The sequence below is a fragment of the Aphis gossypii genome, chromosome 2 (genome assembly GCF_020184175.1).
Source record: "Aphis gossypii isolate Hap1 chromosome 2, ASM2018417v2, whole genome shotgun sequence".
NCBI classification, from domain to species: Eukaryota; Metazoa; Arthropoda; class Insecta; order Hemiptera; family Aphididae; genus Aphis; species Aphis gossypii.
Window position 1 is genome coordinate 80,170,840 of NC_065531.1, and position 27,550 is coordinate 80,198,389.

The 27,550-nt window shown below is 28.1% G+C and overlaps 3 protein-coding genes and 1 long non-coding RNA gene across 9 annotated transcripts; 2 read left to right on the top strand and 2 right to left on the bottom strand.

The window, feature by feature from the left end:
* Nucleotides 1–600: 600 nt before the first annotated feature.
* On the bottom strand, nucleotides 601–1,900 carry LOC114132908 (RNA exonuclease 4-like). Its single transcript, XM_027998517.2, has 2 exons — nucleotides 1,390–1,900; nucleotides 601–1,304 (listed from the first exon to the last, which is right to left on the bottom strand). The coding sequence occupies exons 1-2, from the start codon at nucleotides 1,504–1,506 to the stop codon at nucleotides 726–728; spliced, it is 696 nt and encodes a 231-aa protein (XP_027854318.1). The 5' UTR covers nucleotides 1,507–1,900; the 3' UTR covers nucleotides 601–725.
* A 403-nt stretch (nucleotides 1,901–2,303) lies between these two features.
* Nucleotides 2,304–5,847, top strand: LOC114132906 (guanylate kinase-associated protein mars-like). Of its 3 annotated transcripts, none has more exons than XM_050199205.1 (2): nucleotides 2,304–2,452; nucleotides 4,537–5,847. In XM_050199205.1, the coding sequence occupies exon 2, from the start codon at nucleotides 4,587–4,589 to the stop codon at nucleotides 5,604–5,606; it is 1,020 nt and encodes a 339-aa protein (XP_050055162.1). In that variant the 5' UTR covers nucleotides 2,304–2,452; nucleotides 4,537–4,586; the 3' UTR covers nucleotides 5,607–5,847. The 3 variants fall into 3 exon arrangements, with proteins under 3 accessions (XP_050055162.1, XP_027854313.1, XP_027854314.1); XM_027998512.2 differs by lacking the exon at nucleotides 2,304–2,452 and adding an exon at nucleotides 2,476–3,176; XM_027998513.2 differs by lacking the exon at nucleotides 2,304–2,452 and adding an exon at nucleotides 4,130–4,148.
* On the top strand, nucleotides 2,311–21,768 carry LOC114132907 (mitochondrial genome maintenance exonuclease 1-like). 4 transcript variants are annotated; one of them, XM_027998516.2, is made up of 6 exons: nucleotides 2,311–2,456; nucleotides 15,083–15,371; nucleotides 15,457–15,696; nucleotides 20,397–20,610; nucleotides 20,802–20,934; nucleotides 21,622–21,768. In XM_027998516.2, exons 2-6 carry the CDS (start codon nucleotides 15,137–15,139, stop codon nucleotides 21,766–21,768), a joined length of 969 nt encoding a protein of 322 aa, XP_027854317.1. In that variant the 5' UTR covers nucleotides 2,311–2,456; nucleotides 15,083–15,136. The 4 variants fall into 4 exon arrangements, with proteins under 4 accessions (XP_027854317.1, XP_050055163.1, XP_027854315.1 ...); XM_050199206.1 differs by lacking the exon at nucleotides 2,311–2,456 and adding an exon at nucleotides 8,365–8,498; XM_027998514.2 differs by lacking the exon at nucleotides 2,311–2,456 and adding an exon at nucleotides 8,983–9,263.
* On the bottom strand, nucleotides 21,749–26,537 carry LOC126549597 (uncharacterized). The gene is made up of 2 exons (XR_007603696.1): nucleotides 25,166–26,537; nucleotides 21,749–21,891 (listed from the first exon to the last, which is right to left on the bottom strand). It is a non-coding gene; the product is annotated as an uncharacterized LOC126549597 (long non-coding RNA).
* Nucleotides 26,538–27,550: the final 1,013 nt, after the last annotated feature.

The window sequence follows — 27,550 nt, forward strand, 5'->3', positions numbered from 1 at the left end:
TACACTCTAGCTACAATCAGTTTTTGTCAAGAAGAGGTCAATCAACGTATGCCTGCCATCCCCACCTAGTGTAGTAGTGTACTATTTGTATGACTGTTATAGAACTAAATCATGTTACTGCAAAAGTTTGTCACCAAATACGTTTCTTAACTTAAACTTCTAAATGAGGGTATCATGTAAATAAAATTTTCTACAAAAATGCTTTAACCAAATTTATCTTTTTACCTAGTATTTTATGACCTAATAACTAACAGTAAATTAACACAAATACCAATAAAAAATAAGATAAATTAAATAAACTAAAAATAAATACCTAAAATTACTAATTTTGTATTAAATACTATATTATATACATAATTCTCATTTGTATGAAATTGGTTTTTACTTTGCCTAACCTTATATAAATCTAATGTAGGTGAAATCAAAATTACCCCCTTTTCTTCAGTGATTTTCCTGGGGAATAATATAGACACCAAAAAAACAATCGACATAATTCAGATTCTCTTACACATTAAAGACATCTATATTAAAATAATACTTATAGTAGATTTCAATTGAAATAACATATTATAGGTATTTAAGAGAAATAAGTTCAAAATATTATATACTTAATCAACAAAATGTATTAAACAACATTTTAAATGTTTTTACAAGTACAATAATTTTATAAGCAGTCTTAACATTATTCAAAATAAAACTTTAATTAGTATAAATAGAAAAATATACTATTTATGTTTTCTCTGTGATCCATGTGGTTTATTCCCATTTCTGGGACGGCTTCTTCTCTTTTTTAATAGTAATTCCCAATCTTTTCGAGCTAGCATGTATAATTGTAGTGCTGCCTTGGCGTCTTGAACAGAACTGTGTTCTCCTTCTTGTATGCTAGCTCCAAGAAAATGTAATGTCAATCGCTTCAGACCGGGCGTTCGACCTTCTGTTAATTGCTTGAATTGCCAATACGTTGAGGTGTCTCTAATCATATGTTTGGGATGTGAGATCCTTAATACCCTCAAGTCATGCTCTAGGGCATGGCCTACCAATAATTTGTTTCTAAGTATTTGGGTGACTTCCTTTTTTACTTTGATAAATACCTCCCCGTGTTCAATGTCTTCAGGTCGAATGCCGCTCACCGGCGTACGATAATCTGTCACTTGTTCTGTGGGCTTGACAAACTTGTCATATATTGTTTCCCCTTTAGAGTTGACGATAGAAACACGAGCTAACATATTTCCTTGTCCGTCGGGGTGTATGCCGACCATTTCACAGTCGATCGCCACAACTTCGATATCTTTTTTTTCCGGCTTCTGAAACACAAAAAACCATAGGTAAGTACACAGCAAGTTGCACACGTCCGGCTGCAACTATAGACGTTCGCATTAAACTACCTACCTGTACGACGGCATTGTTCAAATTACTGGTGGGTGGCGGCAAAGCGTTCATAAATTTTATCCAATTGTTGGCACCGTTGGCGTTCTTATGAACCGTTGAAGCGACGTTCTTGTTCATTTTCTATAGAGTAGAAAACAATACACTAGAACACGGTAGAATGACACAAAGTCTGGCCGGTCTAATACGAGTAATACGACGTCGTTGATAAGAGACGAGAGAAGTAGTGAGTACACATGTACACATGAATTACACGACGGATAAAAAATAAAATTGAATAATATGATAATATTATGATAACAGACTTCCGACGATGATCGTGGTTGTTCGTAGGAAGCTGCACATCTCGGGACCACACTGAGTACCAACAGATGGTTATATTATATTAATATTATATTATTACATTTTTTGTAGGGAATAGAGACTGTAACGACTAATGGTTGAAAGGGATTACGTATAATAATGTATTGTAGTAGCTAATAATACAATATTAATATTTTAGCAAACAGTTAAGAAGGTATATTATAAAATGAACGTATGCGACAGAAAGTTAGCAAGACCAAAACGGAAACGACATAACCTCGAAAAGTAGAAACATCAGGTAGAACGATGAAGGTATGATTGTGTAGGAATTTCGTATTATCTATTTTAGGTTAAATTTGAGGTGGCTTTTAAAATATAACAATCATAATAATTAAATCGGCGTCGGCGATAATAATAATAATAGTAATAACAATAATAATGACGATTGACGATAAGTCGTTGCCGTCATCGGAAAAATTTAAATATTTCGAATAACGATAATATTGTTATTATTTATTATCGGATAGTACCGCAATTCGGGAGATTGTGAGTGGCGACTGGCGAGTCACGAGTAGTTTCTGAATCATCGTCGTTGTCACTCGACTGTCGTTCGTCGTACAGAAATAGTTGACGTACTCGTAGTCGGTCTACTTATCACATAATATCAAGACCGAATACCGACTAAAATAATATCAATATTAATTATTATAATATTGAATATTTTGTTCGGTTTCCAGCAAAAGTTGTCGTCATCGCCGAACAAGTAAGTAAGTTTAATATTAAAATAAATGTACCGAAATTTGCGCTCTCGTTAGCTTTTCAAGGCTGTAAAACTGTAGACGTTCCGTTCGGCAATTGCTCTATTTTACTTTCGTTGATTTATTTATTACTCCGACCTAGGTATTTTTTTCGAAGTTTTATTATAACTAATAACCGTTCGAATATTGTTACCTACCTACACACGTGTGGCAGCCTAATTTACGTACATAATGGTTGAGTTTCTATAATCGCCGCTGCTGCGGTGCACACAATAAATCATTATAATCGTAATAATAGATCGTTCGGTCGATCGCTCGAGGGAGATTTTTACGTAATAAATTTCCCGGTGGCGCGGCGTCTATTGTGTGATCACTGTGTTGTTACTGTTATTGCTAGTGTTGCCGTCCAACACTGTAACTGATTGTGGGCTCCAAGGTAATGATGGCCCTTGGGGTGTGTTTTGTCAACAAAGCTAACTTTCACGGTTCACTACCTCCCTCCTGTACGTCATGAATTGTATGGGATTATTGTAATCTTGTAGATTGTGGTTCTGCTTTTAAGCATTAAGGATATTGTTTTTGGTCAAAAAAAATTTCAGTTGTTGCCCTTTGACGAATCACAGTCCGGCGCTAAACATTCAACACTATCAGTCTGTATGCTCATCGTTTTATGGGTAATGTTTGCCCATGCACAGTTATCGTAGTATGAATTCTCTCTAAATTCTATAGGTATGTCTGTTATTTTTTGTCTTATTTAAATCTGGTTTCTTGATGTATGATAGTACAATATAAAAGGTACTTATCAATTTTTCTTAAGATTCTTAAAATTTAACAGTAGTCATATTATACGTTTAAAAAATGTTGATATTTAATACCGACTGAGGTCTTCATAAATACAATTAACATTAATATTCATGGATACATTGTTATCCATTTTTAAAAAGCTTTTTTAAAGTTACCTACATTGTGGCAAGGTAAATGTTTACATATTATTTAAAATTTATTTAGTTTATAAACTTAAATTATAATTGGTTAAGTATAAAAATAGGTAATGAATAAATAAATAATTTTTGAAAAGAGATTTTTAAAATTATGTATCTTTGTGGTTAGGTAAACTAAATAATTAAATGTAAAAGAATAACACTGGAATTAGTGGAATTGATATACATATTATAATATAAATCCTGTACAAACTAATTGACATTTGTTTATCTTAATCATGTTTTTTATGTAAACACATTTGTCTTATTTGCCACAATATAATGAACCAATATTTTAACTTTTGTTAACAGTTTTTAACCAAAAAAAAAATGCATATATATTGATATATTAACCAAATTATTTTATTGTTTTTGTTATATTTCAACTACCTATATGTTTTCCTTGTAGTTAGTTTTTATTTTATACATTACTGTTATTGCCTACCATTTTAATTTAGTTTTTTTATTTAAATCAATTATTTATTGTTTCAAATAGATTAATTTGATGAAATCTCTTATAATTATTATAATTTTATAATTTAAAATATACTTTCAACCAGTATAATTATTTGTTGTGTAGTGTATCAAGATAACTTTTAAATTTTAAGAAACAAAAAATAGTCGTTTTTTTTAACTATTTCATATTATAATTTTTAGAAGTAGCTATTAAGTTAATTAGAAAAAAATGAAAGATATCAGATTGTACATGGAATATCTCAACGTAAGTTCTTGTATTAAAATACTTGTTTAAAATTATTTTTATTGGATATCAATAAAATTAAATGTGCAAAATACTTGAATACATATAGCATTTTATTTGAGTTTATTTATCTAAATAATAAAACTTATTGTACTCGTACATTCACCATGTAGGGTTATAGGTATTCAATTTTATTTAACTTCTAACTTTTAGTTCAGTTTATTTTAATATTTTTACCAACTTTTGGGTGATTTTGTTTTGTTTTATTTAGTTTTCCAGTGACTGATTATTCCTTTAGAACTTAAACATTATTATTATACAATACTTAGCTATTTTATTTATTAATTATTTTAAATATCAGAAAATACATTTTTTTAAGGTACATATTTTAATTGAGTGAATTCTACAGGAACGATGAAGCTGATCAAGTGATTAAACCAGTGTGCTATCTTGACAGTGATGAGTACCAGAGACGCAACAGATGACCGCTATATTGACGATCCTATCCGAACGTGCAAAAAACCACCTTACAAGGTAAAGTCACCATCGTATGTCAACATATCTAGATCTATAAATGGTTATACGTCATCTTTAACGCAGTACGATAGCAAAAAACGCGAGAGTCGCTCTAGGGATTGTAGCCCTATCAATGTACGCACAGTTAATTGTAACATGGAAGACCAAAATATTATGACGAAATGTTCAATAACTGATACAGTTGATTATAGAACTGAATCTGCCAATTCAATAGTTGTTAACACAATCCAAAGACTTTACGGTTCTAGTGTTAAAGTGTCACCTAAGGAAAAAAGATTAAACAACATTCCTACATCAACTGTAATACAAAGAGAACATGCTGATTTACCTGTCTTAAAGTTGCTCAACCCCCAATTCCGGGCAAAACTAGTAATAAATCATAATTCACCATCTCCAAAAATAAAACCTTCAAAAATAACTAATGGTAGTGATGTAGAAATTAATGGTGGTAAATATTTTATTAAATTAGTTAACTTAGAATGTGATACAATAAAAAAATTAATATCACAGGTAGAATCTTTATTACCAATTGCTCCTGAAAATGGCCAGGCTCGTATTCAAGCAATTATTGGTAAATCAAATTTATTAATGTCCAAAAAAATTCAGCAATTCCTTGGTTTATGTGAGAGTAATATATCCTGTGCACACGATGATTTGTCTAGACCAAAAAATAATGATTTAGAAGGGTTTTGGGATATGGTTAAAATACAAGTCGATCAGGTGAAAACTGAAATGCGAGCAATTATTGATGTAAGTAATAAAGGTTGGCCTGATGATGAAGACCAAAACAAAGAGAAACCTATCAAAACTATTAAAGTAAAGACGAAAGCAAAAAAACCAGTTGTTGTAAATTCAAAATATGATGCAGCTAGAAGAAAAGCAATTGAAGAACAGCGCAAGGCAATGAAAAACTTAAAAAGTGATGATGTTATATTTTTTTAATTATAAACATGTAAAGATTAGACTGTAATATTATGTGTTAATGAGTATTATAATATTAAATTAGTAATTGTTTAACTTTTTAATTTATATATTTTGTATACTACGTCACTTGAATTATTGTAAAAACATTATTTTAAATTTTTAAACAAATTTTATGAAAATTTAAAACAAATTGTTAATACATTATAATTATGTTGATTGAATATTTTTAATTTTTAAAAACAAGTGCACTTATAATATACATTTTGTATTTTGCTTTAACCAAACCATAGAATAAGATATAACAATTAAGACAAATTTCTAAATTAAAATTTTATATGAACAAAATAACTAAAATTGAATTACCTAATTAAAACATTTTTTTTTATTATTTATAAATCATTGTTTTGCTCAATATTTATTTACCTAAGTATTTATTTATTTACAAACATATTTCATGTATTACTTATTTTCTTAATTCATATTATACTTGAGTATATATTTTTGTATTACATAAGAAATTTTAATTCCTATCCTCATTATAGCTCTTTATCTGATCTACCTCCTGCCAGATGTTCAAATCTATATTATTACTAGATATTCAGTGGAATTAATAATTTGTATTTTAAAATTCTTACATAAATAAATCCTAAGGCTTGACTACATGTTGTCTATATCAGAATTTAAAGAATCATAGAAACTAATTTTTAATTGAGGTCAACTAAAAAATCATAGCAATGTAAAAAATATAGATTTTTATTACTACAGTTAAGTATTGTACAGTTGGGTACTTAGTTTGTTTTAAATTAGTGTTATATTATAAAATGTTTAAATAAATTGTTAAGGACCACTATAAACTTAGCTTTAGGGGGTGCTGATATATTTAAAAATGTAATTAATTATTTATTATGATTCTAATTGCTCTCATAGTTAATAATGACTTCATTACATTTGTCAAGTTTAGTTTTTTTTTTTTTAATTATAATAATACTCAATTTTTACTATTATAATTATATTGATTTATTCACACTTTGAATTAAAAGATATATTTAAATTTATAGTATTAAAATTACAGATAATATTATGATCCTTATAAACTTAAAACAATGGTTAATAATAGATTTTTTGGCCCAGCGTTGGTACACCCTACCACAAGAGGTACTTTAATTGTAAAAGCCTGTCTGCATTGGCAAAAATATTATAGTTAAAGTTAAAAATACACGACTACAAAAACTAATTAAAAAAAAAATACTCGTTTTAACCCATGTTATATAAAATATTATATTAATTATTGTTAGTACTTAGTAATACAGTACTTGTACTACTAACATAATGTTCTTAGATATATATATTTTTAAAATTTTCATTTTATGTCACATAGGTTATAGCCATATAGGTACGATGACATATGTTAGAAATTCGAATGAATATGAAATGGAATGATTCAATGATGTTTATTGTACACCAACTAAATGTTCCGAGAATCTTTTCCTTTGCTTGATGCATGAATGCATGATTATTCAATTTGTAATCATATTAAATTTATTGTATGCTACATTAAAAATTAAGAGTTAGGGTGACTGTGTCTACTATGTATTTGAAAATATTAATGATATTGTAACCTTTTATTTGCAAGTTTTAAAAATTTAATAGCCAATATAGGTATTTTTGATTATTACATTATAATTAGTATTTTTCTTGAAACTCGATGTCGAAGTTGTCTAACATCATTTACGATGACATAAATGTACCAAGGTGTGACTATGCGAGGTTCTGAATTCAAACATGTCTATAAATGTAGTTCGATTTAGTATTAATCATTTTTATTTTGTAAAAAAAAAAACATTTTTTAATTGAATTCTATTCCTATCGTTAATATTTTTTGTACGTATATTTATTTATACAGATAATATTACATTATTACGTGTATAAAATAAATTATATTATTATAGCCACCTATCTAAATATTGTAGAAGAAATAATTACTTTCAGAGAATAAATTCATTAAATAAAGTCTGGCGAGTTGATAAACAACTACAGAAAAAAACAATAGTACCTACCTATTTACGTTACGTAAATAACGTAAATTACGTACCTTTTATAATAACTAACTTTCTTGTAGGTACATAAAGATCAATAAATGTACAAGGTATATAATGCAATGCAATGTTGAATAAATTTGTTCATGATTTTAAAATAATAACATAAAATGTAATTATTTAATTGATAATTCCATGTAATGTTAAATTTATTTTTGTTAGCTAAACGCTGGAAAACTAGAACGTCTAACCTACAGATTCTGTAGTACAGAACATATTGAATTGCATAAGTATCTCATATTAATTATATAGACGTTAAGACGTAATGTTGATCCAATAATAACAATTGAAATAGTCTTGTAATCTGGGTATGTATACTTATAAGGCTCGAATTTGAATATCAAGTTCATTATTTTTTTGGAAAGTATCAAGAAATGCTTTTCAAGTAGGTACTAAATCTGTTTCATTCGTCATTGAAAACTTTAACTTTTATTTTGTTTTTTTTTTATATAGTCTTAGTATTTTTTATAATTTGCATTTTGTTATTTTTTTAGTACATGATTATATATAATATGCATTTTAAGAGTAATTTTATTGGTTATTCAAAATGTAAAATGTTGGCTCCAGAAAATTTGTTCCACATTTATCATTCTATTTATGATTTCGATACGTTGATAACGTTTTAATCTCTCTATAGTGCGATTAACGGTAGTGATACGTCCGGTACACTAGTACACATAACAAAATAATGGGAACGTAGAATTTACATTAAACTTAATTGTCTTAATTACACATTTTGGTACGTATATGGTTACCTACCTCAAAAGTGGCGTTTTTCGACGACCAACGTTCGTCGCTCAAAACAATTGTCGAGGTATCCATTAAAATTTTTTAATATCAGTTAAAAATTATAAATAAATAAAAAAATTGTGTAATTTTTTAAGGATATTAGGTCAAAATTATTTGCAGTCAAAATATAATATGTTTTATTATGGAATTTATTTATAATGTTATAGGCATTCAGTCCGGGTGTTAAGACTTTATGAGTAAAGTTTTCAACGGAGATCATACGAGGGTTTCGAGTGTAGTCAATGTTGCCGTTTATTATCACTTTGTTTTGTGTACCCTTCTTTTTTTGAACGTGATTTCCGTAAGGGTTCTGCATAAAATTCCTAAACATAAGTCATAAAGTATAAAAATGGAGCAATAACAGTTAAAATAATATCATTTTTCACCTAGCTAACCTCAAAAACATCTAAGATCGGTGCGGGGTGTGCATAGACCGCATACTAAGTATAAGGTCTATAGGGGTATGATGGTATGAACCACCGTCTGGTTAGGTCTCTGCTATATTGTGTACTACAGTCGTGATCGGTCAGCGTCCCGCGCACATGGAGCACGTACGCACAAAAGTCTATAACAAGCTCGAGCCCATTATTGGGATTTTAAATTATTGTAATCGTTCAATTGAATAGTTCGTTGTTGATTTTGTTATATGTCGTATGCGTTGTAAAAGTTTAATGTGCTGGAAAAATTCGGTTTAATTGGGCGGCTCGTGGGCGAACGGACTCTCGTCTGTCGTAGCCCGTACCTATACAGCTGTTGTATACAGCGTGTAACGCAAAGATCTGACAGTATGGTATGTAGAAATTATAGATATCGTTAACCGAGTAGATGTGTGTAAATCGTCAGATATTTGCTTATATTAAATTGCAATCGACGATATTATCGTCAGACGTCTATATTATACAACATAATACATAAGTTACTCATAGTATTACGTGCTAGGTCAGATCCGTGAGGAGGTCCTAGGGGTTTTTACGCCCACCACTCGAAATTTCTTCAATATTTTACACGATAATATGTTTAAAATTATTATATATTTTATAAACAATTTTCCAACACAAATAGTATTAATGTAATATTATAATAATTAATAATACCTAATATAATATAATATTCAACATACATATTTTCGGTTATAAACGGCTTAAACTCTAATTAAATTAACCATCTACTGTTTTATTTCGTAAAATAATAATATATGAAAATATTATAGCTTCTAATAATAGATTGTTATTGATAGATAACGACCGCTATCGTTGCCGGTCGGTGACGGCAAACAGCAACGATATTGAATTCGTGTAAATTAAAAATACTACCTACCTATTATAATAATAACATACCGTCGCGCGTCGTGTCCAATAGACTGTGACAAACTCATTATTTGTTGATATTTAATATTTAATATTCATATTGATCTTATATTTAACCAAATGTTAAAACTTAAATTCAGTACAATTAGAAATTTCGTGTTTTGGATTCCCCCACCACTCCAAAAATGTCTGGATGCGGACTTGCATCTATATAGATAGATCGCTAAAACGTGTTCGTACTGTTCGTAGGTGAAAATACAAAAATATCATATTATCGCAAAACTTGAAACATAATCAATTTATTATTTCGCGTTTAATGTGTTTACGCTGTCGGATAACGCCTACCTGTTGACCATGAATTAGCCTCATCGCCGAAATCGTAAATAGGTGCTTCTACCTACCTCTTGTTTTATACTTGGAGGAGACGTGTTATGATTTTACGGATATATTCTGTTGAAATCGTTTTTAGTGATTAAAATTATATTATTAGCTTGCCCCAAAGTCCAAACACACTTGTTCGTATAACGATATACCCACCTGCGAAGCCGATGCTCTCGATCGAGCATACAAATACCGATAGTATATAATATTATTATACACGAGTGACATGCACATATTATAGGTACACGAAAAACACTTTTGGGGTCGGCAACCTTCGGCTCGCAAAGCGATTTCGTGTAATCCGTGTGATAAATTTTGTATTATACGTAAAAAAATCAACTCATACCTACCTATTACCTACGCCTAATCCAAAACTAACGAGAATGTATTATTGTGCTCGTTATGTTTGACGACGTAAAACCAGTCTTTTTTTTAAAACCATTGCGCACATTTTGCAACGTATAATCGACATTCTTTATGGTGTGAAGTGTACCTAGTCTTACTGTAAACAGTATATGAACTGCACTCTCCCAAACATGTTTGTAGTTTATTGTACAAAAATAAAGTATTTATTACCTACCTATACGGCTATACTTATTTTTATACTTTTTTCGTGTCTCTCGATAACCGTATAGATGATACGTTTTTAGCTTTTGTTGTAAAAAAAGTATCATGTTTTTTGTTTCAACATTTAATTAGGTAATTTCCTCGTGGTACCGCAATGACGATATTGTTGGTGTTTTTATTACCTATGAGTATTTATAAATCGACAATAAATCATAAATAATAGTTTTAGTAGAGGTTTAATTAATAGATATTATTATGTAATTAAATACAATATAGTTTAATATATTATAATTAATTCGTTAACATATTATTATTAAGTAGGTTATACTCCCATATTGGAATGAGCAATGACGCGCGTGTGCATTTATAATTTATGTATATGTCTGCAATAACAACGAGGTTATAACAATATTAACTTAGAAAAAAAAACTACCGATGCGATTAGTGTGCTCATAAAATGAATAATATAATATGTTGTAACCCGATGTCGTGGACGGAAACGAATTATTTAAAACAGGTATATCGAATTTTTATGCACACGTATCTGGTTTAAATTTTAAAATAAACAATACTAATATACATATATAAAAACTATCACATATGGTATGTACAGATTCTACGAAAGTTCTACTCATTTGTTATTGGCCATTATTGCAGTTGTATATACATGTTGTGTAGGTAAATACAGTTCATAATATTTGCAATATATCTAGTATCTACCCATAAAAGTATTCCTATTTGCTTTAAATGAAAACACGCAATGCTTTATCGAAATCATATTCCTATATGACGCTATTGATTATATTGTGCATCGCAGGAGTGTACCAATTTTCAATATTATTCACGATTAATAATCGAAAAAGTTGAGGTAGATACTACCTATAGCCTATAGATACGTGTTGTTATATCGTGTAAAAAATATTATACCGTAATAATTAAAGGCCGTATTTTTATGTAAAATATATTGTAGAATATGCACATAATATCCGTGCATCAGTAAATTTGCATAACTAATATAATTACGTGATGTACATAGAGTGAGTGTTATATTTGTGCATAAAAATCCATTAAGATGATATTATGTTTTTAAAGACGTGTAACACTCACATTGTAACTATTATGAGGTATTTTTAATTGTTTTCATTAATTCATTATGAATTTATGAAACGATTTTAATGACCATTTACATTTTGTATTTATAAAGTAATCATCCCAATAGATATTATGAATACATTTTAATTTATTACAACTTACAAGAATAATTTTAATTTATAGGTTTATTAGCCATTAGGTACTAATTATGAATTTTTATCGGTTATGCGCATCGTCGTTATTTTTTTTTTATAAAGTACTCCTTATTAGGAGCAAATTTACAAAATAAATCCGACTTACCGGTTTGTGAAATGATCTCTGAAGTCTAGTGTTACCCGGTTGTTCACCGTAGCAAATAATTTTAATTTTAATTTTAAAATATATATTTACTATCTGTTAATTAAAATCATAAGTACGTTTGTACGTGGTAGATAAGGGTATAGGAAGGTGGTTCACTGGTTCACATAAATGGCTTATGGAGGAAGCAATTCACTAACGGCACCTCATTATTTAAATTTATTTTTGTTTTTATTCTATAATATTATGTTGTTATTTAATTATAATTTGGAGCAGGCCTCTAGGTCAGTAGGTAGCGTTTTAGACGAAGTTAAAGATTGAACATTATCGGGTAAGGAAACAGCTAGTGGACATATTTTTAACGAGGGAGTTTGTAATGAATTTTGGCAAGTTCGGTGACTTTATATACTGTATATGGATGAGCTATTTCTGGACTGATGTGTTAGGGCTGTAAAGCCTAAAATGAAGACTTCAGTCTTCAATGTACATCGAAGACTTAGCAGGTCTCCAAATTTATATACCTTAAGACCAAACGAGTCTTTTAATTGATTTATACTTTATAGATTAATTTTTTTTTTTGTAATTGAGACACATTTTTGATTTGAGGAGTATTTTAAGGAAATTAAGTTGAATATTGGCTTGTTAACGTTTAGCTTTTGTGTGGCTAAGTGAGTCGCTTTTCAAGAATCATACCCGAATATTTTATTAATACGAGTATAGTTGGAGTTGGATTTTCGTTTATTTGAAGTTGGGTATATTCGTTTCGACTTAAAGTGAAACTTACTTGAGCTGATGTGTCTTAATTTATTTTTATTTTTATTTATTTGTCCAGTGTGCAATTTTATTTAAGTGGGGTTGGAGAAGGTTCCCTATAGACTTTTTTTTCTAAACAATTTGATGTAGGTAGTAGGTATATAATACTATATTAAATATCTACTGTAAGTTATAACTTATACCGAGTAGTATTTTTGTAAAAAACAGAATGCAACTTTTAAAGTCAATTACGTTTTAGCTGATTATAAAATATTTAATCATTTAACACTTATGTCAGACACTCAGATGTACATTTGTATGTACAGTTAAAACTAGCATTAAATGATAGTTTAAGTAGTTATAATATTTTTACTCCTATTTCTTGGACAATTACATTATACGTTATAACACTTATAACCAAAATATTATACTTACATATTAATTATTATATTTTAAACGTTAATATATACAATTAGTCAGACCATTTTTAAATTTATTAAACTTTGTTTGACTATAAATAATTGAAGGCGGATAAAATTGAATTGTAATAGACAATAGTTATAAATAAATTCGAAAAACGGATTTGCATATTTTTTTTATAAAATACCATTGAAATGTAGCAGAGTAAATTATACATATTTTATTCTGTAAATTTGTATGTGATACGCATATAGAGACAAAATTATTTTTGTATATTTTAAATTTGTAATGCTTTAAAGATTATTGAATGTATTCCTATGTTAATCTTTTTTCAGTATTGAATATCTGTATTCATTTTATGTACAAGTATATTATGTTTTGCAATTGTATACAAATTTGTTTTTTATTTTCACATTTATTTATTTTTGACTAGTAATTGATGTAATTTTGTAAACTATTCTTAAATAAATTTTAATATTTCCTATACCATGGTCCTCTGTTGATTTTTTATCTGCATTATTTTGATTGTTTTTTTCTGTGTTTAGTAACAACATATATTTTATTAGGTACAGGAGGATTCTTAATTTTGAATTGTGAAATAAATTGTCAGCATTTTATAATAGACACTCTAACATAGTCAAACACTCGTTATAGTCGTTGATTTTTTATTGCAAGGTAGCATTATGCATATTTTATGGTATGAAATATTATTTAATCGAAGCCACTTAATTTTGAACAAATAATATGAATTTTAATAAGAATTAATTTTTGCGATAAGAAAAAACATTATACATCAATAGTTAATTTGATAATTATACCTCGATTAATTAAAATATGTGTAATACATTAAACCATTCACCTTTAATAGTAACTGATCCAATTACACTAATTTATTTGTTTATTTTTTGGATCAAGCATTATGGCATTTAATAGTAATGATTGATGTATAATAATAATAGTTTTGGATTCTAATAGTGACGAAGCTTAGGTGTGGTATGTATTTTTGTAATTAAAATATATTATCACTATTACTACTTTTTATTAACTGCATATTCATTAATAATAAAAAAAAAAAATGCTGTAAGTTAAATTACTTAGATTCCTTGGGTTGATTATATGTTATTTATAAATTCATCATGCTTATATATAATCATATATATATCATATTATGTATGTATGTATGTATGTATTAGTATTATATCTTATATCGTATAATACAATTAGTATCATATATATCTTATAAGTTATAACTTAACCTGCTTAAAAGATAAAACGTCGAGAAAATGTCAACTTTGCTGTAACAGTATTTAAGAGTTAAAATATTAAAAATTGTTTATAATACTTTCAAACTATACAACCACATACTAAGTTATTATATCAGGCACATTTTTTCTGTTAAATTTAATTTAAAAATTAGACCTAATCTACATTACTATACCGTGAATGTTCTATACAGGGAAGACTAACGGATAGGTATAATAGGATAATTTCAAGTTTTAATTATTTGAATTTTTCATTTTTACAGTAAATTTTGATATAGAGCGTCATTACGTCAAGGAAAATAACAGAATTAAATTAATTTTAAAATGACAAATAATACGATTTGATTTTGTTTCCTGTGCTATATTTTTTACAATTAATTTGTTTCCCCCACTCTTATTCACCCCCCATTATTACATTTATTTAAAATTTAATGCATTTTAAATATTATCAGATCCTATTTGTGATTATTATATCATAGTCTATTGTTATAATTATTTTAATCACTTTATTGTTTTGATTTATTGTGTAGGTGCTGCATTCCTAGACTTTTAAGTATCGGATAAGTCACTATATCGGCATCACTATGATTGGAATCCGGGCTTTGTTGCGTTTTAAAACCACCGATTGTAAAAAAGATTTGGGTACCGTATTTAAACAGATGAATAGAGATACCAAGAAGTTATTCGGTGATCTGTTGGAAACTAGCACAACTCGAAAACAGCGTTTGAAATTGGCAGAGAAAATCGTGGGCGACGAGAAGGAAAAAGAAAATAATTACCTTAATCGATTAAAGTCAAAGATCAAACCCACGACGGAAGGTACACGGAACTTGCTTGCAGCCGACTATAAACACATCATTTTAATTTCAATGTTCATCTTACCTTTATACAATGTAATTTATAGATGATATCAATGGTATGGTGAATGATTCAAAGCAGAATTTAAACCAAGAATACTACGGTAAGCTCACCATCGAAGTGCCTTCCGAAATGATTATTCACGAAACCCCAAAGCGTGATTTACCTTCAGTAACAAACATTCTTAATACCACAATGTCAGAGAAGTCAAAAGCAGCTTTAGAAAATTGGAAAAAAAGTATGATTGAAAAGATGGGAGAAGATGGTTTTAATAAATACAGCAAAGGTAACATTTGTTTTTTAGAAAAACAACTAAACTTTTTTTATGGTAAAAAAATAATATAATATGGTATCTGCTATACTTAAGTAGTACTATACGTATTTGAATTAATGCTTTTACTATTGTGTAGTCGAATGAAAAAAAAACATTTTATTGACTTTTATAAAATTCGGGAAATGTCATTATTTTATAATTATATAAATAATTTTATTTTTCTATAAACGGCGAAATAGCAAAATTCGTTAGATTAAATTATAATATACCAACTCAGTAGTATAAAAATAATAATTCTTTATGCATCGTTTTATAAATTAAAGTTTTTTTTCAAGTATACATTTTGACTAAAATTAGTTTTACGATTTTTTTAAACTATTAAAATGAACGTAAAATAATCCTCGTAAAATGTAATAACGCACTTAACATTTTTATCATAAGAAAAAAATTGCAAGAATTGAATATTAATAAGTTGTAATGTTTTTTTTTTTATGATCTGGTTTTTACTGATTACACGAATTAATTATGTTAAGTAGGTACCTACCCATGTATTAATCTTATCATTTATCATTATTACAATATAATTATTATAATACTTCTTTGCGATCTTTATGGTTACAGAAAATGGGATTAGAGTAAAAAAGATAAAAGTGATATAGGCAACTTATTATAATATTTATAGGTGACTAACAATAAAGCGAGACTTCGTTAAACCGTCATTTTTAGAAATAAATATTATTAAATAAATACAAAATATTTATCGTTATTGAAAATTTCCGTAATACTAAAAATAGAATTCGATAATTTGGCACACTCTTGATAATGTACTGTGACAAATTCATTCAATCACATATCAGTTTGATATGTGATCGTCAGATCGTAGTGTTATTGTCTTATGTATCTTTGTTGGAAAAATGTATACACATTTTATGTATAATGAAACGGAACCATGTATGCGTCTGGTATTCAAAAACGAAAATTACAATATTTCATAATAAAATATATAAATATACATGAAAAAAAATGTAAGAAAATTAAAAATCAATTCTTTTTCAAATTAGTCATCATAAAAAAAAAAAAATACGAAACGTAATTATTCACATTTTTTGTCCATCTTTTTTTTTTTTTTATCTTTCGGGGCAGTAAAAAGTGCTTCAATGTAGCTGAATATAGTTTGTATTTTAGAAGTAAAAAAAATATAATAGTGCTTAGAGTACTTATAGTAGTTTAGTACTACTAGTAATTTTCAAAATAACAAAATTCATTAAAAAAAGGTAATTTTTTAAAAGTATTCGACAAAGTCGATCTTGGTTATTATTATTATTATTAATTTTTTTTTTTTGTGTAATTCAAAAATAAAAAGACCATAGTTAATTATCATTTTCATCTAATTTTTATGCTAGCAATTCCTACAGTATAGATAATATAATCCAAATATTTTGACTTTTTGAACTATTTCTAGACATTTTCTACTTTCAATTTTGTTTTCTTTAATAAAAATTGTTCGCTTGATTAAAATGCTTGATGTTTTATTGTAATGTAGAACAAAACATTATAGTTGGATTATACAATTAGTATTTGGAATCATTATTTTCCTATAACATGTTAGAATTGTTTTTGTGTATACCTATGCAAATTTTGCATTTTTTCGAAAACATGCTATTACAGTATTATCCTTTATGGCTTTATTATAACAAATATTGAAATGTCCGTCATTAAAAGAATCACCCTGTATCACACTATTAACTCAGCTCAAAGATCCCCCTTTTCGGACCACATATTTCATCCCCTTATAATTACACCATTGCTTCTACATATATTGCTTTTATACGCAGATGCATGCGATGTATATGTATGTATACGAAATATTTAATAATACATATTTTGTTTTCGATCTCGATATCGGATGAAAAAATAATTTTATTATTTACAAATTCGATTTAACACCGTAAATCCAATATACTGCCGGACATAATATAATAATGCACCAGTGAATTGCGCTATACTCTAAATAACTATAGTTTGCTTTTCCGAATAATTCAATTCATAAATCACAAAATAATGTAAAATATATTGTATTTGTAGATGTTATGAACATTTTTTTGGAATATACGAGAATTATTAGAATTATAATACTTACAATATTAGCTGTTATAATTTAGGGTACTTTGTGCCCATTACCTCTAATCGGATATAAAGATTTTTAATTAAACTATTTTAACCACTTAAAAATAAAATACAATTTACTACGCACTTTTATAATATACCGTCAAAGTGTGTCATTAATTTTTAACTGCAGTACTTACCTTTATATTATATATTTACTATTAATTCTTAGTGCATTGTACTTTTGAAATAACGACTACAGTATATATTTTATTACATTTCATTATTTTTCCAAGTTGAGTTGTTTTTGTTGTTTCACTGGTTATTTTTTACTTAGAATTTAGATAATCCTCCTTTTATAATATTGTAAAGTGTTCAGTTTATATTGCGGGCACAGTGTGTATACAGTGTATTACCTACTTGAATAAGAGACATTATGTTGAAATTTTGCAGACCGCCTAAATAAATAGCTAACCAATATACTGCTATATACAGTATACACACTATTATTCAACATCGTTGTAATTTAGCGTTGGTGTGGGTTAGGAGTGGAATTTCGAGAGAAGTCGCAGTCATAATTTATTGGTACTCTTACAGTATAATACAGAATAATAGTAGGTATATATATATAGGTAGGCACATAATCTGAATTAAATTCACGACGGCGATATAAGTTCTGCGAAATGCACACAATCTAAAGAAGTAACGATGTATGACAATGATAAATTCGGAATTTCGCGGAGAATGCAAATTCGTTTGAATAACTAAAATAAATGCATTGTATATTTATATAGTGCAATATGCTTAAAATTGTTACCATGGCATTAGCAGCTGTCATACCATTATCACGGTGTGTAATAATTAGCAGTTTGTACAAAATTATGTTTAGGAGTTCTAAATCCTTCTAATCAAACTATTTATTTATTTTTTTTTTACGTCAACACTCGTTTGCTGCAGTAGTGTTCGGTTAATCGGACTGTTGACGAAATTAAATAATATTGTTCTGTACAATAATAATATTATGTCCATTAACAAAACACGTACGCGTGCGAGTGCTCGAATGTCTCGATCAGTATAGTACTTAGCTTACTAAAATTATTTCAACACTGTTTCATTCGGTGCAATATAATTCGATCTGCACAGCGGCGTGAGCCGTTTTAATCACAAATGGAAAATCGTTTAATTTGATTGTAACTGTGCTATAGCAGCTAGGTATCGTCTCGACGGCTTTGAAAATGCTCATAAAAATGGGGCGTGAAGTGGAGATTATTCCCTAAGGAGTTTATTTTGGGGAAAACGCGACTGTGAAATATCCGAAAGTTGAAATAGCTAGTCTTATAGCCCATAAAATACTGTTTTCGCAAAATACGGTATACTATATATAGTTACGTCGTGGCGTTTATTACTTATTAACAATGGAAAAAATACAAATTATATTATATATTTATGTCACGTTGTATATACAAGAGTTGCTTACTGTACAGGAGACACTGCGGTGGTAATCATACTAGAATTCGATTCGAGTCTGAATCGAAATATATAAAATATTTACCGTATTCTCTGTACATCTACAGTTATTAACTCTCAGACGAGAAAGATGCAATTTAGATGAACTCTCAGAGAAATATAATATTATCTATATTAATTCAAAGTTAAAATATATTATTATCATAACACTTTTCAGTAAAATCTCAATAGAGTCGTCGTGTCACTTTGGTTTTGATGATTTAAAAACTCTTTAAACAATATCGATTAATCTAAACTTAAAGGAATTAAATATAAAAACTAAACCCAAACAATAATATTTTTCCACTCATAACAGTCATAATCCGTACACGTCGTCAGGCATTACAGGGTTATATTTATGTAAGTACGTTTTTGTGTCAGGTTTCACTATGCCTACTTGCATCTGATAACTAAAATCGTGGATATCAAATGTGTAAATGTCTAATGCGAGAATTGATAGGTCTCTCTATTTTTTTTTTTATGAATTTATTATGGAATGAGATTGATATTTATGGTCTCGACGGGTATTACTTTTTTTCAAGTTTGAGTTTTATTAATTATTCTGGTTAAGGTTTATACGGATTATGTTTTATGATTGTGGGTACAAGCTACTGCTACTATCATTGCTATAGCTATCCTAAAATTGCCCAAATATTATAAATTTTTTTAATATGCATTGTAATTATTTTTAAACTTTGTTGATTTTATTCATGCTACTATAGGTATTTAACTTTTTTTTCTGTTGTCATAATTATTTTTTTTACACGGCGAAAACTGTGTAATTTTCTAAATATTTTTTATCTTACAAGATTTTTATTCATTTATTAGCAACGCTAATTTTTTTTTTTTAATAATTTTTTATGAAGCGTAGTAAAAATTATAATATATATGTATAGTTAAAAAATATAATATGTTGGTAGATTGAAACTTTTTAGGCTTAAAATATAGAAACCATACACCAAATGGGATCCTCGAAATTAATTTATTATACCTTTACCGTTTTGTGAAAGGAAGTTTTATTTACAAACAAGCGGTGTGAGCTAAATGTTTCTACACTACTATTACTGTTCTAGGTTTATAACTCGTTGTAACATTTTCAGAACTAATGGCTATGGGAAGTGCTATGCATAGTAAAATACGGTCACATTTAACCGGCTGCCCATCGGACATAAGCCATTACGACGAAGTAGAAAACTGTTGGAAAAGTTTGGATGCAGTTATAAAAAACGTTTCGAAACCGATTTTGGTGGAAAAAATGGTCGTACACGACGGATTGTCGTACAAAGGCATCGTGGACTGCGTTGCGTTTTACAAGTATGCAATATATAGTTATTACTTATTATATTATTATTATACGCCTTAACTACATAATATCTAATGTTAATATAATGTTGTAATGTTCATATATGCACATTGCACATACAAAACAAGTATTTTTAATGTTCATATCAGTTATAATAAACATATAAACGGCAATAATATTGCTTGTCATGTTATTTGTATAGAGATACTCCTGTCGTAATCGAATGGAAGAAGTCGTCACGTGATAAATCGAGTTTGCAGGCGACGTACGATGCGCCTATTCAATTGGCGGCTTATATGGGAGCCGTGAATAACGATAATTCCTACGACTTTAAGGTAAATTATTTTTGTTGAATTAATCATTTTCAAATTTTTAGAAAAAAACTTTCTTTTTTTTTTACCGATAATTAATTACAATTACTATATAAATATACATTAGGTATATACGTGTTTACTTTCAAAGTTTGATGTATAAAAAATAATGGATGATGATGATTCTGTCTGAATTCGCGTTTTACAAAGTTGTGTTCATGTCCAGACGTAATTATTATTATTTTTTTTTTACTATTATAAAACATTAATTATGAAACTCAACTTTTTTTTGGTTCGAGCGTGTTGTTATTGGCATAATAGAATATATACGATACGCGCCATGTACACGATATACCTATTTTATTTTCGAGTGAGTTATGGGTCTCGGGGAAAATTTAGTGGATTACTCGCCCATATACGCGTATTCCGTGATAGATTTTTTCGGATGGTGAAAAAAAATCTCTGGGACTAAAAAAATCATCGCCGTAATTTAAGGCGGTTATAATATTGGAGGTTTGTGGGGGTGCCGGGTGGACAGAGGTTTCGTTATTTAAGTTTCGTCTTATACCTATAACTTACACCATGTATACCAAGAAATGGTTTTTGTGTAATAAACCTATTTGTTATTATATAAACGGAATACATTTTGCAAAGATCCGCGCGCTTAAAGCTTTTAAAATTATTAATATATCATGTAATTTTATTATTTAGGTCGAAGAAGGATTAGTAGTCGTCGCGTACAGCGACGGTCATCCGGCCAATGTTTTTAAACTGACAAAACAGGCTTGCCTCGATTATTGGACGATTTGGATGAAAAGACTGAATAAATACAAACAAATTCAAAGTAGTTTTAAATAATTATTGTTATAGTTCAATTAATATAATTGAATACATCAAGGAACTGATTAATCCGTTTTTTCTTCTTCTGTTTCATCCGTAACTTTAACATTGTTTGTAATTTTCACGAAATTCTTACTGAGTCTGAAATCAAAATAAATCAAATATAAATAATACGAAAAGTTCATTCAACATTGATATAATGTGTGATATTAATATTAGGTATTAACCGCATGGTACAGGTATTTATGTTTTTTAATAATAATATATACTGAAGGTCTGAAGATATTTGGTGTTAGGTACTGTAACATTTAAACAACAAATACAATTTTATAAAATAATACACTTTTTATTTTTTGCTCATTATTTTTTTTATTATATTTTCATATTTTTAAAAACAATAGGGTTTTGACAGTACAATTTTGTCACATATAACTTGACCTTTTTTAATTTTTTTTTTTTTTTATTAAATGTGTTAGGTATACGGTATAGTTATATTTTAAATTATTAAGATTAAGTTAATGACTGTAGCATAATTTGTAAGGATTCTTAGTAGCATAAATTACTTTTACTTATGTAAATAATATAGTTTTTTTTAAGTTAATTAAAAAAATATTTTTTAATTGAGTTTGTATTTAAAAGAAAGTCTATTATTCAAAATGTATTGTTTGTTTCAACAACAATAGTTATTTTATACTTTTATTTATTTATTACGATATGCGTTTTAATAGAATATTTGTTTTTAAACTTTTTATTAGTTATTTTCTTTTACGTGTTAATATTAAAGTCTTTGTCCTCAAACCCTTGCACGTTTTCCTTCAGAAATTATTTCGTCGTCGATCCAATAAAACAACACCTTAAATTATTCATAATCATTTTTGATTTCTTCATTCACTTCGACGGTATTGTATGTAATGTATATGTTTTATATAATATAAATTTTACGTATTATAATGTACAATATGATATAATGATATTACAGTTGTTTATTGTATTTTGCAATAATATAAAATACCTACATTATATCTACAATAAACATGATTGTAATATTATACAGGAAAACGACTCGATGAGACTTCATAATATTGTAATTTTTTTTATGTATAGTGAAGCTATTTTATTTATTTATTTAATCACTAGTTGATGATAAATGGCAAATGATGAAACTAAAACAAAAATATCATAATGTTTCTGTTTGTATAAAAAATCATCCGAGATATTTTACTTTGAAAAATGATTGGATAGATTGAGGTGGATTAGTACGTATAACGTATTAGGTACTTTTAAAACGTTATTTTTTGTGATTATTCAAATGTAGACGTTTAGGAATTTGTCTATTTGTCTTTTTTTTGTATTTCACATTTATTACGATATAAGTATTGAAACAATTTAATAATAAGGGATTTTAAATGGAGTTAAAAGCTTCAGACTTTTGAATAAATCCCGTCACGTCTGTGTCATTTTCGTTAGGTACCACAACAATATCACAATATCGCTATTTTCTTTTTTCTTCCTAAATGTTCACTGTTATTTGAAAATCGTAGTTGAACCAATTTATTAGTACTTGAGTAAATACAATGCATTGATATTTAAATTTGTGTGCAAAACGAATAGGTACCTTAATAATATTATACGACTTTTTGAAAAATAAACAACGATTTTAGATTCTAAACGGAGCGAGAATGCATTAGTTTTTACAATGAATGTATTTTTCAATTTTTAATTTTTTATCCGTCATAATCTTTTAGAGCAGTAAAAAATATTCAATTTTCAACTTGGAAGGAGAATTCTGATAACGTTAAATTAAATTTGATCTACCGTATAACAAACGATAAAATAAATTACTAATATAATTACATAATACATAATATCGGTTGATACTTAATCTTTGTTCAGAATCGTTTTTTGTACGTAATGATTTATCATTGAATCGAAATATAACTCAATCATCATTCATTACAGTGACATCTTTAATGATAATGTATACTTAATAATATACGAAGTACCTGATAAGTAATAATTTTAATTTTTAAGTACACAGATAAACCATGTACTGAATAGCTGGTAAACAGTTCTACTTTGGATCTCAAATACGTCATAAGGTAAGTCGATTTTGACGCTTTAATTGCTAGTAGGTAAAGGTCTTTAGTTTTTATAAATTATTATTATTATTTTGAAAATAATCTTATTTAGCTTTTGGATTACTGTTTTCGTTGTAAAGTCCACGTAATCCCACACATCCATCTAATCCAGGGGTGGCCAATTTTTATGGAATTTTGATCGATTTCTGATAAACCAAAATAAATTCTTTAGTAATCAAAAATATATAAAAAAAATTTATAAAATGATAAAAGAGTCGGGATTTGAATGTTTGGTATTTTTGATTACATTTGAGATACGTTTGGTGATCTTTGTCTTTTACCATCGTGATGAGTCTATGACGTTAATATTATTTGCATAATTATATTTCTAACATTTTATTTGTACGAATATTATTTTACAATTAACCTAGAAAAAATATTTTTTTAAACTCAGTGCTCTATCTCGAAACTCAATAAAATTTAATTCTGAGGCAGTGCAGCGCAGTAATCAGTTTTGCAGAACTTTTATTTTATTGCTAAGTCGAATGCTACATCGCGCGTACAATATATTACATAGTACAATCGTCGAAGTGGTGTGTTATTTATATATGTGAAAGAAACCACGTGATCAGCTTTGAATGTATCTGTGTTGATCAATGTAATACGACCGCAGTTGTTCTCTCTTAAATTTAGTATATACGATTATTCATTTTAATTAAGACGACCATCACATGCCTAATATTTTATTGTCACTTAAATGCGCGTCTTGTAGGCTTGCAGCGGACACAGTACAAGCAAAAAGAACACATTCAAACGAACAGTAAACATAGAGAATTTCAATAAGTAGTTAAGTTACATTTTAACAAAATAAAATATGGGTGGTTAAAAAAATATGGGAGTACCTAATTTTTGTTGTACATCAGTGAGAAATGAGAAAAAAAAATAATAAATAATTTGAAAGTATATAATCTTCATTGGTAGATTTAAACTTTTAAAAGCTATGTGTTTCAAATTTTTACTTTCCCCTCAATAATAATAGTCTTCTAGTATATTTATGAAAAAAGTCTGCTATGACGATGATTATGCTTATGACATTTAATAACTAAAAAAGAAATCGTTTTGTTACACTCGTTAGCCGACCTAATAACCTATCCTAACCTCTAACGTATATTGTGCGAAATTCGAAAATCAATCATAACACGAGTGCTGAAAATCAATCTGTGCATGTCCCCTATATAAACGAATTTGGAACTTAATACATTTAAAACGATGTAAGTCTCGGGAATCGATTTACCTGCACCAGTGCACACGACAATTTTTCTAGCGATTTAACTTACTTGTTGAGCTCTTCTTCGAGCCCTCGGTTTGCTGCTTCTATTTGTTCTCGCTGCGCAGTGATCGCTTTCATGCGCTCCTGCAATAGTTGTATCCTCTCTTCCAGCAGCGCCTCCATTTTTTGTCCCGAGTCGGAGTGGCACAAGTTTTGAAGTTCGTCGGCTAGGCAGAGCTGGACACGACGACAATAACAACAACAACAACAACAATTAAGACGTTATTGTAATATTATACGTAGTTATTCGCGAGCGAAAAATAACGAGAGCCGTATGCGTTGATGTGCGCGAACGTCGTTGCGGGACACCGAATGTGGACGTGCATATTATTATCATGTATAATGTATATGTGTGTGTGTGTAAATTTAATGTATAGCGTATACATCTCATTTGTGTGTGTGCGTGTGCGCGTCACGCCATGTCTATAATTACCATAGGGTTCTGGACGTGCGCCAGCGCCGTTATAGTAATACGATGATAACATGAGTGTGCGTGATGTGGTTTTCGTTATTGGGTCCAATTATTATAAAATCCCGAGATTGATAGCAGCCAGCAGGTGACTATGACGGTGACAAAAAAAAAAAAAAAAAATAATAATAATATTCAAGTGTCCATCTAGTGTGTGAAAAGTTTGGAGAGGTAGGGGCGTGTGGTTTCATTCAAGCGGTATGATATTCACCGTTCAGATTTTTTTTAAAAATTATTTCATTTTTTTTTTTTTTTTTTTTTTATTGATTTTTTTACGATAAAATAATTACCAGCCTTATTATTAACAGTGTAATATTTTATAGAAAATAAAAAAAATTAGATGTGCACTGTAAATAATATTTAAAACCAACGCTATGATTTGAAATGTTTTAAGGTTTATTTGATTAATAGTTTTGTTTATATTATATTAAAAAATAAAAATAAACTTGTATAGTTACGAGTTATAACATTTCGTCTGATACGAATTCATAAAATCCATATAACGCCATTTCAATATAATTTACGACTACCGTACCAATAAAGATGATATTTATTTCAAATGCACGTCTTTTTATGACCCTTTAAGTGGTTGTGGTTGGTAGGTAGGTACCATAGTTCGATAAACTAATGGTTTGCGAACAATATCGTCGAACAAAAACTCTTGACATTTAAAAGTTATTGGTTTTAATAAATAAATAATGTTTAGCATTATTTGGATAATATCTCAAAAATGTTCATATAATTCTGTTACCTAATCATAGAAGGAGAAGGAAAAGTAAATTTAATAAATTTTAGGTCAATCCAGTAGTCGAATAAATAATCTTGTTGGTTTTACGCATCAAATTAATAAATAATTGAAAATGGCTATAAAAAGAACATTCTGTTTTAAAAAATGACGACTGCATGGGATATTTTCTGAAACATTTAAACAATAGCGGGAGCTAAGGAAGCGAGTATTAAAAATGTACACCAAAATATGAGCCTTTTGAATTAAAGTTAATGAACTTTTTGTGTATATTTTTAATACCGTATTTCTACTGAATGAGTTTTCTTGTTATAAGTACAGGGTTGTAAAAATAGCTTAAGGACAATGAAAAGTGATTTTCAAGTAAATCGAGTAGAAAGATAAAACAATAGTGTTCTTTATTTATGTAACAACAATTTGTGTCGACGTAAGAAAGAATAATTAAATTAAAATTTGATTTCGAAATAAATTGACTGTGATTACACTGATTAATAATAATAATAAGCAAATTTATACCAATTTTGAGAAATATTATGATTTTGAATTTTGAATTTTGTATATTGCCAAAATGACAATTTATGGTCCCTTGTTTTCAAATGAAAAATTAGTAATTATTTAATTATTATGCCTTGTATCAATACTAAACATAATATTACATATTTTATCACAAAAAAATATCAAAGTAATTTTAATGGGAATTGGGAGGTCTCCTGAATTCTGACCCACTCACAATCAATCCAATGCATATCGATAGAGCATTTGCGCTTATTGTAAATAATTATTTTATAGATTAATTAATTAACAAAATTTAAAGTTTAAAAAAATTCACGAAGAAATAATGTGTCATGTACAGTCCCGATATTTATTATTTATTTATCGATTAAAATAAAATTTAGTATTTATGCACATTATTTTGTGATTCAGAATTATTCACAAGTACTTATGAATGTAGAAAATAGAAATTAAAATTCCCGGAGAAAAAAAAACTAGGGAAAATAATAATACCAATACCTAGAATAAAAATGATTATTCAAATGTTCGTGGTAAAAAACATATAATAAATTATCATATTTGGTTAATGCAAAAATCAGAAGAAAACAAAATAGGAAATTTTATTCGCAGGATTTAAACAATATACAACATACCTATAAAAAAATAAATCAAAATTCTCTAAATAT

Excerpts from the sequence above, each read along its gene's own strand:
- LOC114132908 (XM_027998517.2), bottom strand. The coding sequence starts at position 1,506 with ATGAACAAGAACGTCGCTTCAACGGTTCATAAGAACGCCAACGGTGCC. Across the intron at positions 1,305-1,389 it reads TGAACAATGCCGTCGTACAG|AAGCCGGAAAAAAAAGATAT; the intron begins GTAGGTAGTTTA and ends TTTGTGTTTCAG.
- LOC114132906 (XM_050199205.1), top strand. The coding sequence starts at position 4,587 with ATGAGTACCAGAGACGCAACAGATGACCGCTATATTGACGATCCTATC.
- LOC114132907 (XM_027998516.2), top strand. The coding sequence starts at position 15,137 with ATGATTGGAATCCGGGCTTTGTTGCGTTTTAAAACCACCGATTGTAAA. Across the intron at positions 15,372-15,456 it reads GATCAAACCCACGACGGAAG|ATGATATCAATGGTATGGTG; the intron begins GTACACGGAACT and ends TGTAATTTATAG. Across the intron at positions 15,697-20,396 it reads TTTTAATAAATACAGCAAAG|AACTAATGGCTATGGGAAGT; the intron begins GTAACATTTGTT and ends TAACATTTTCAG.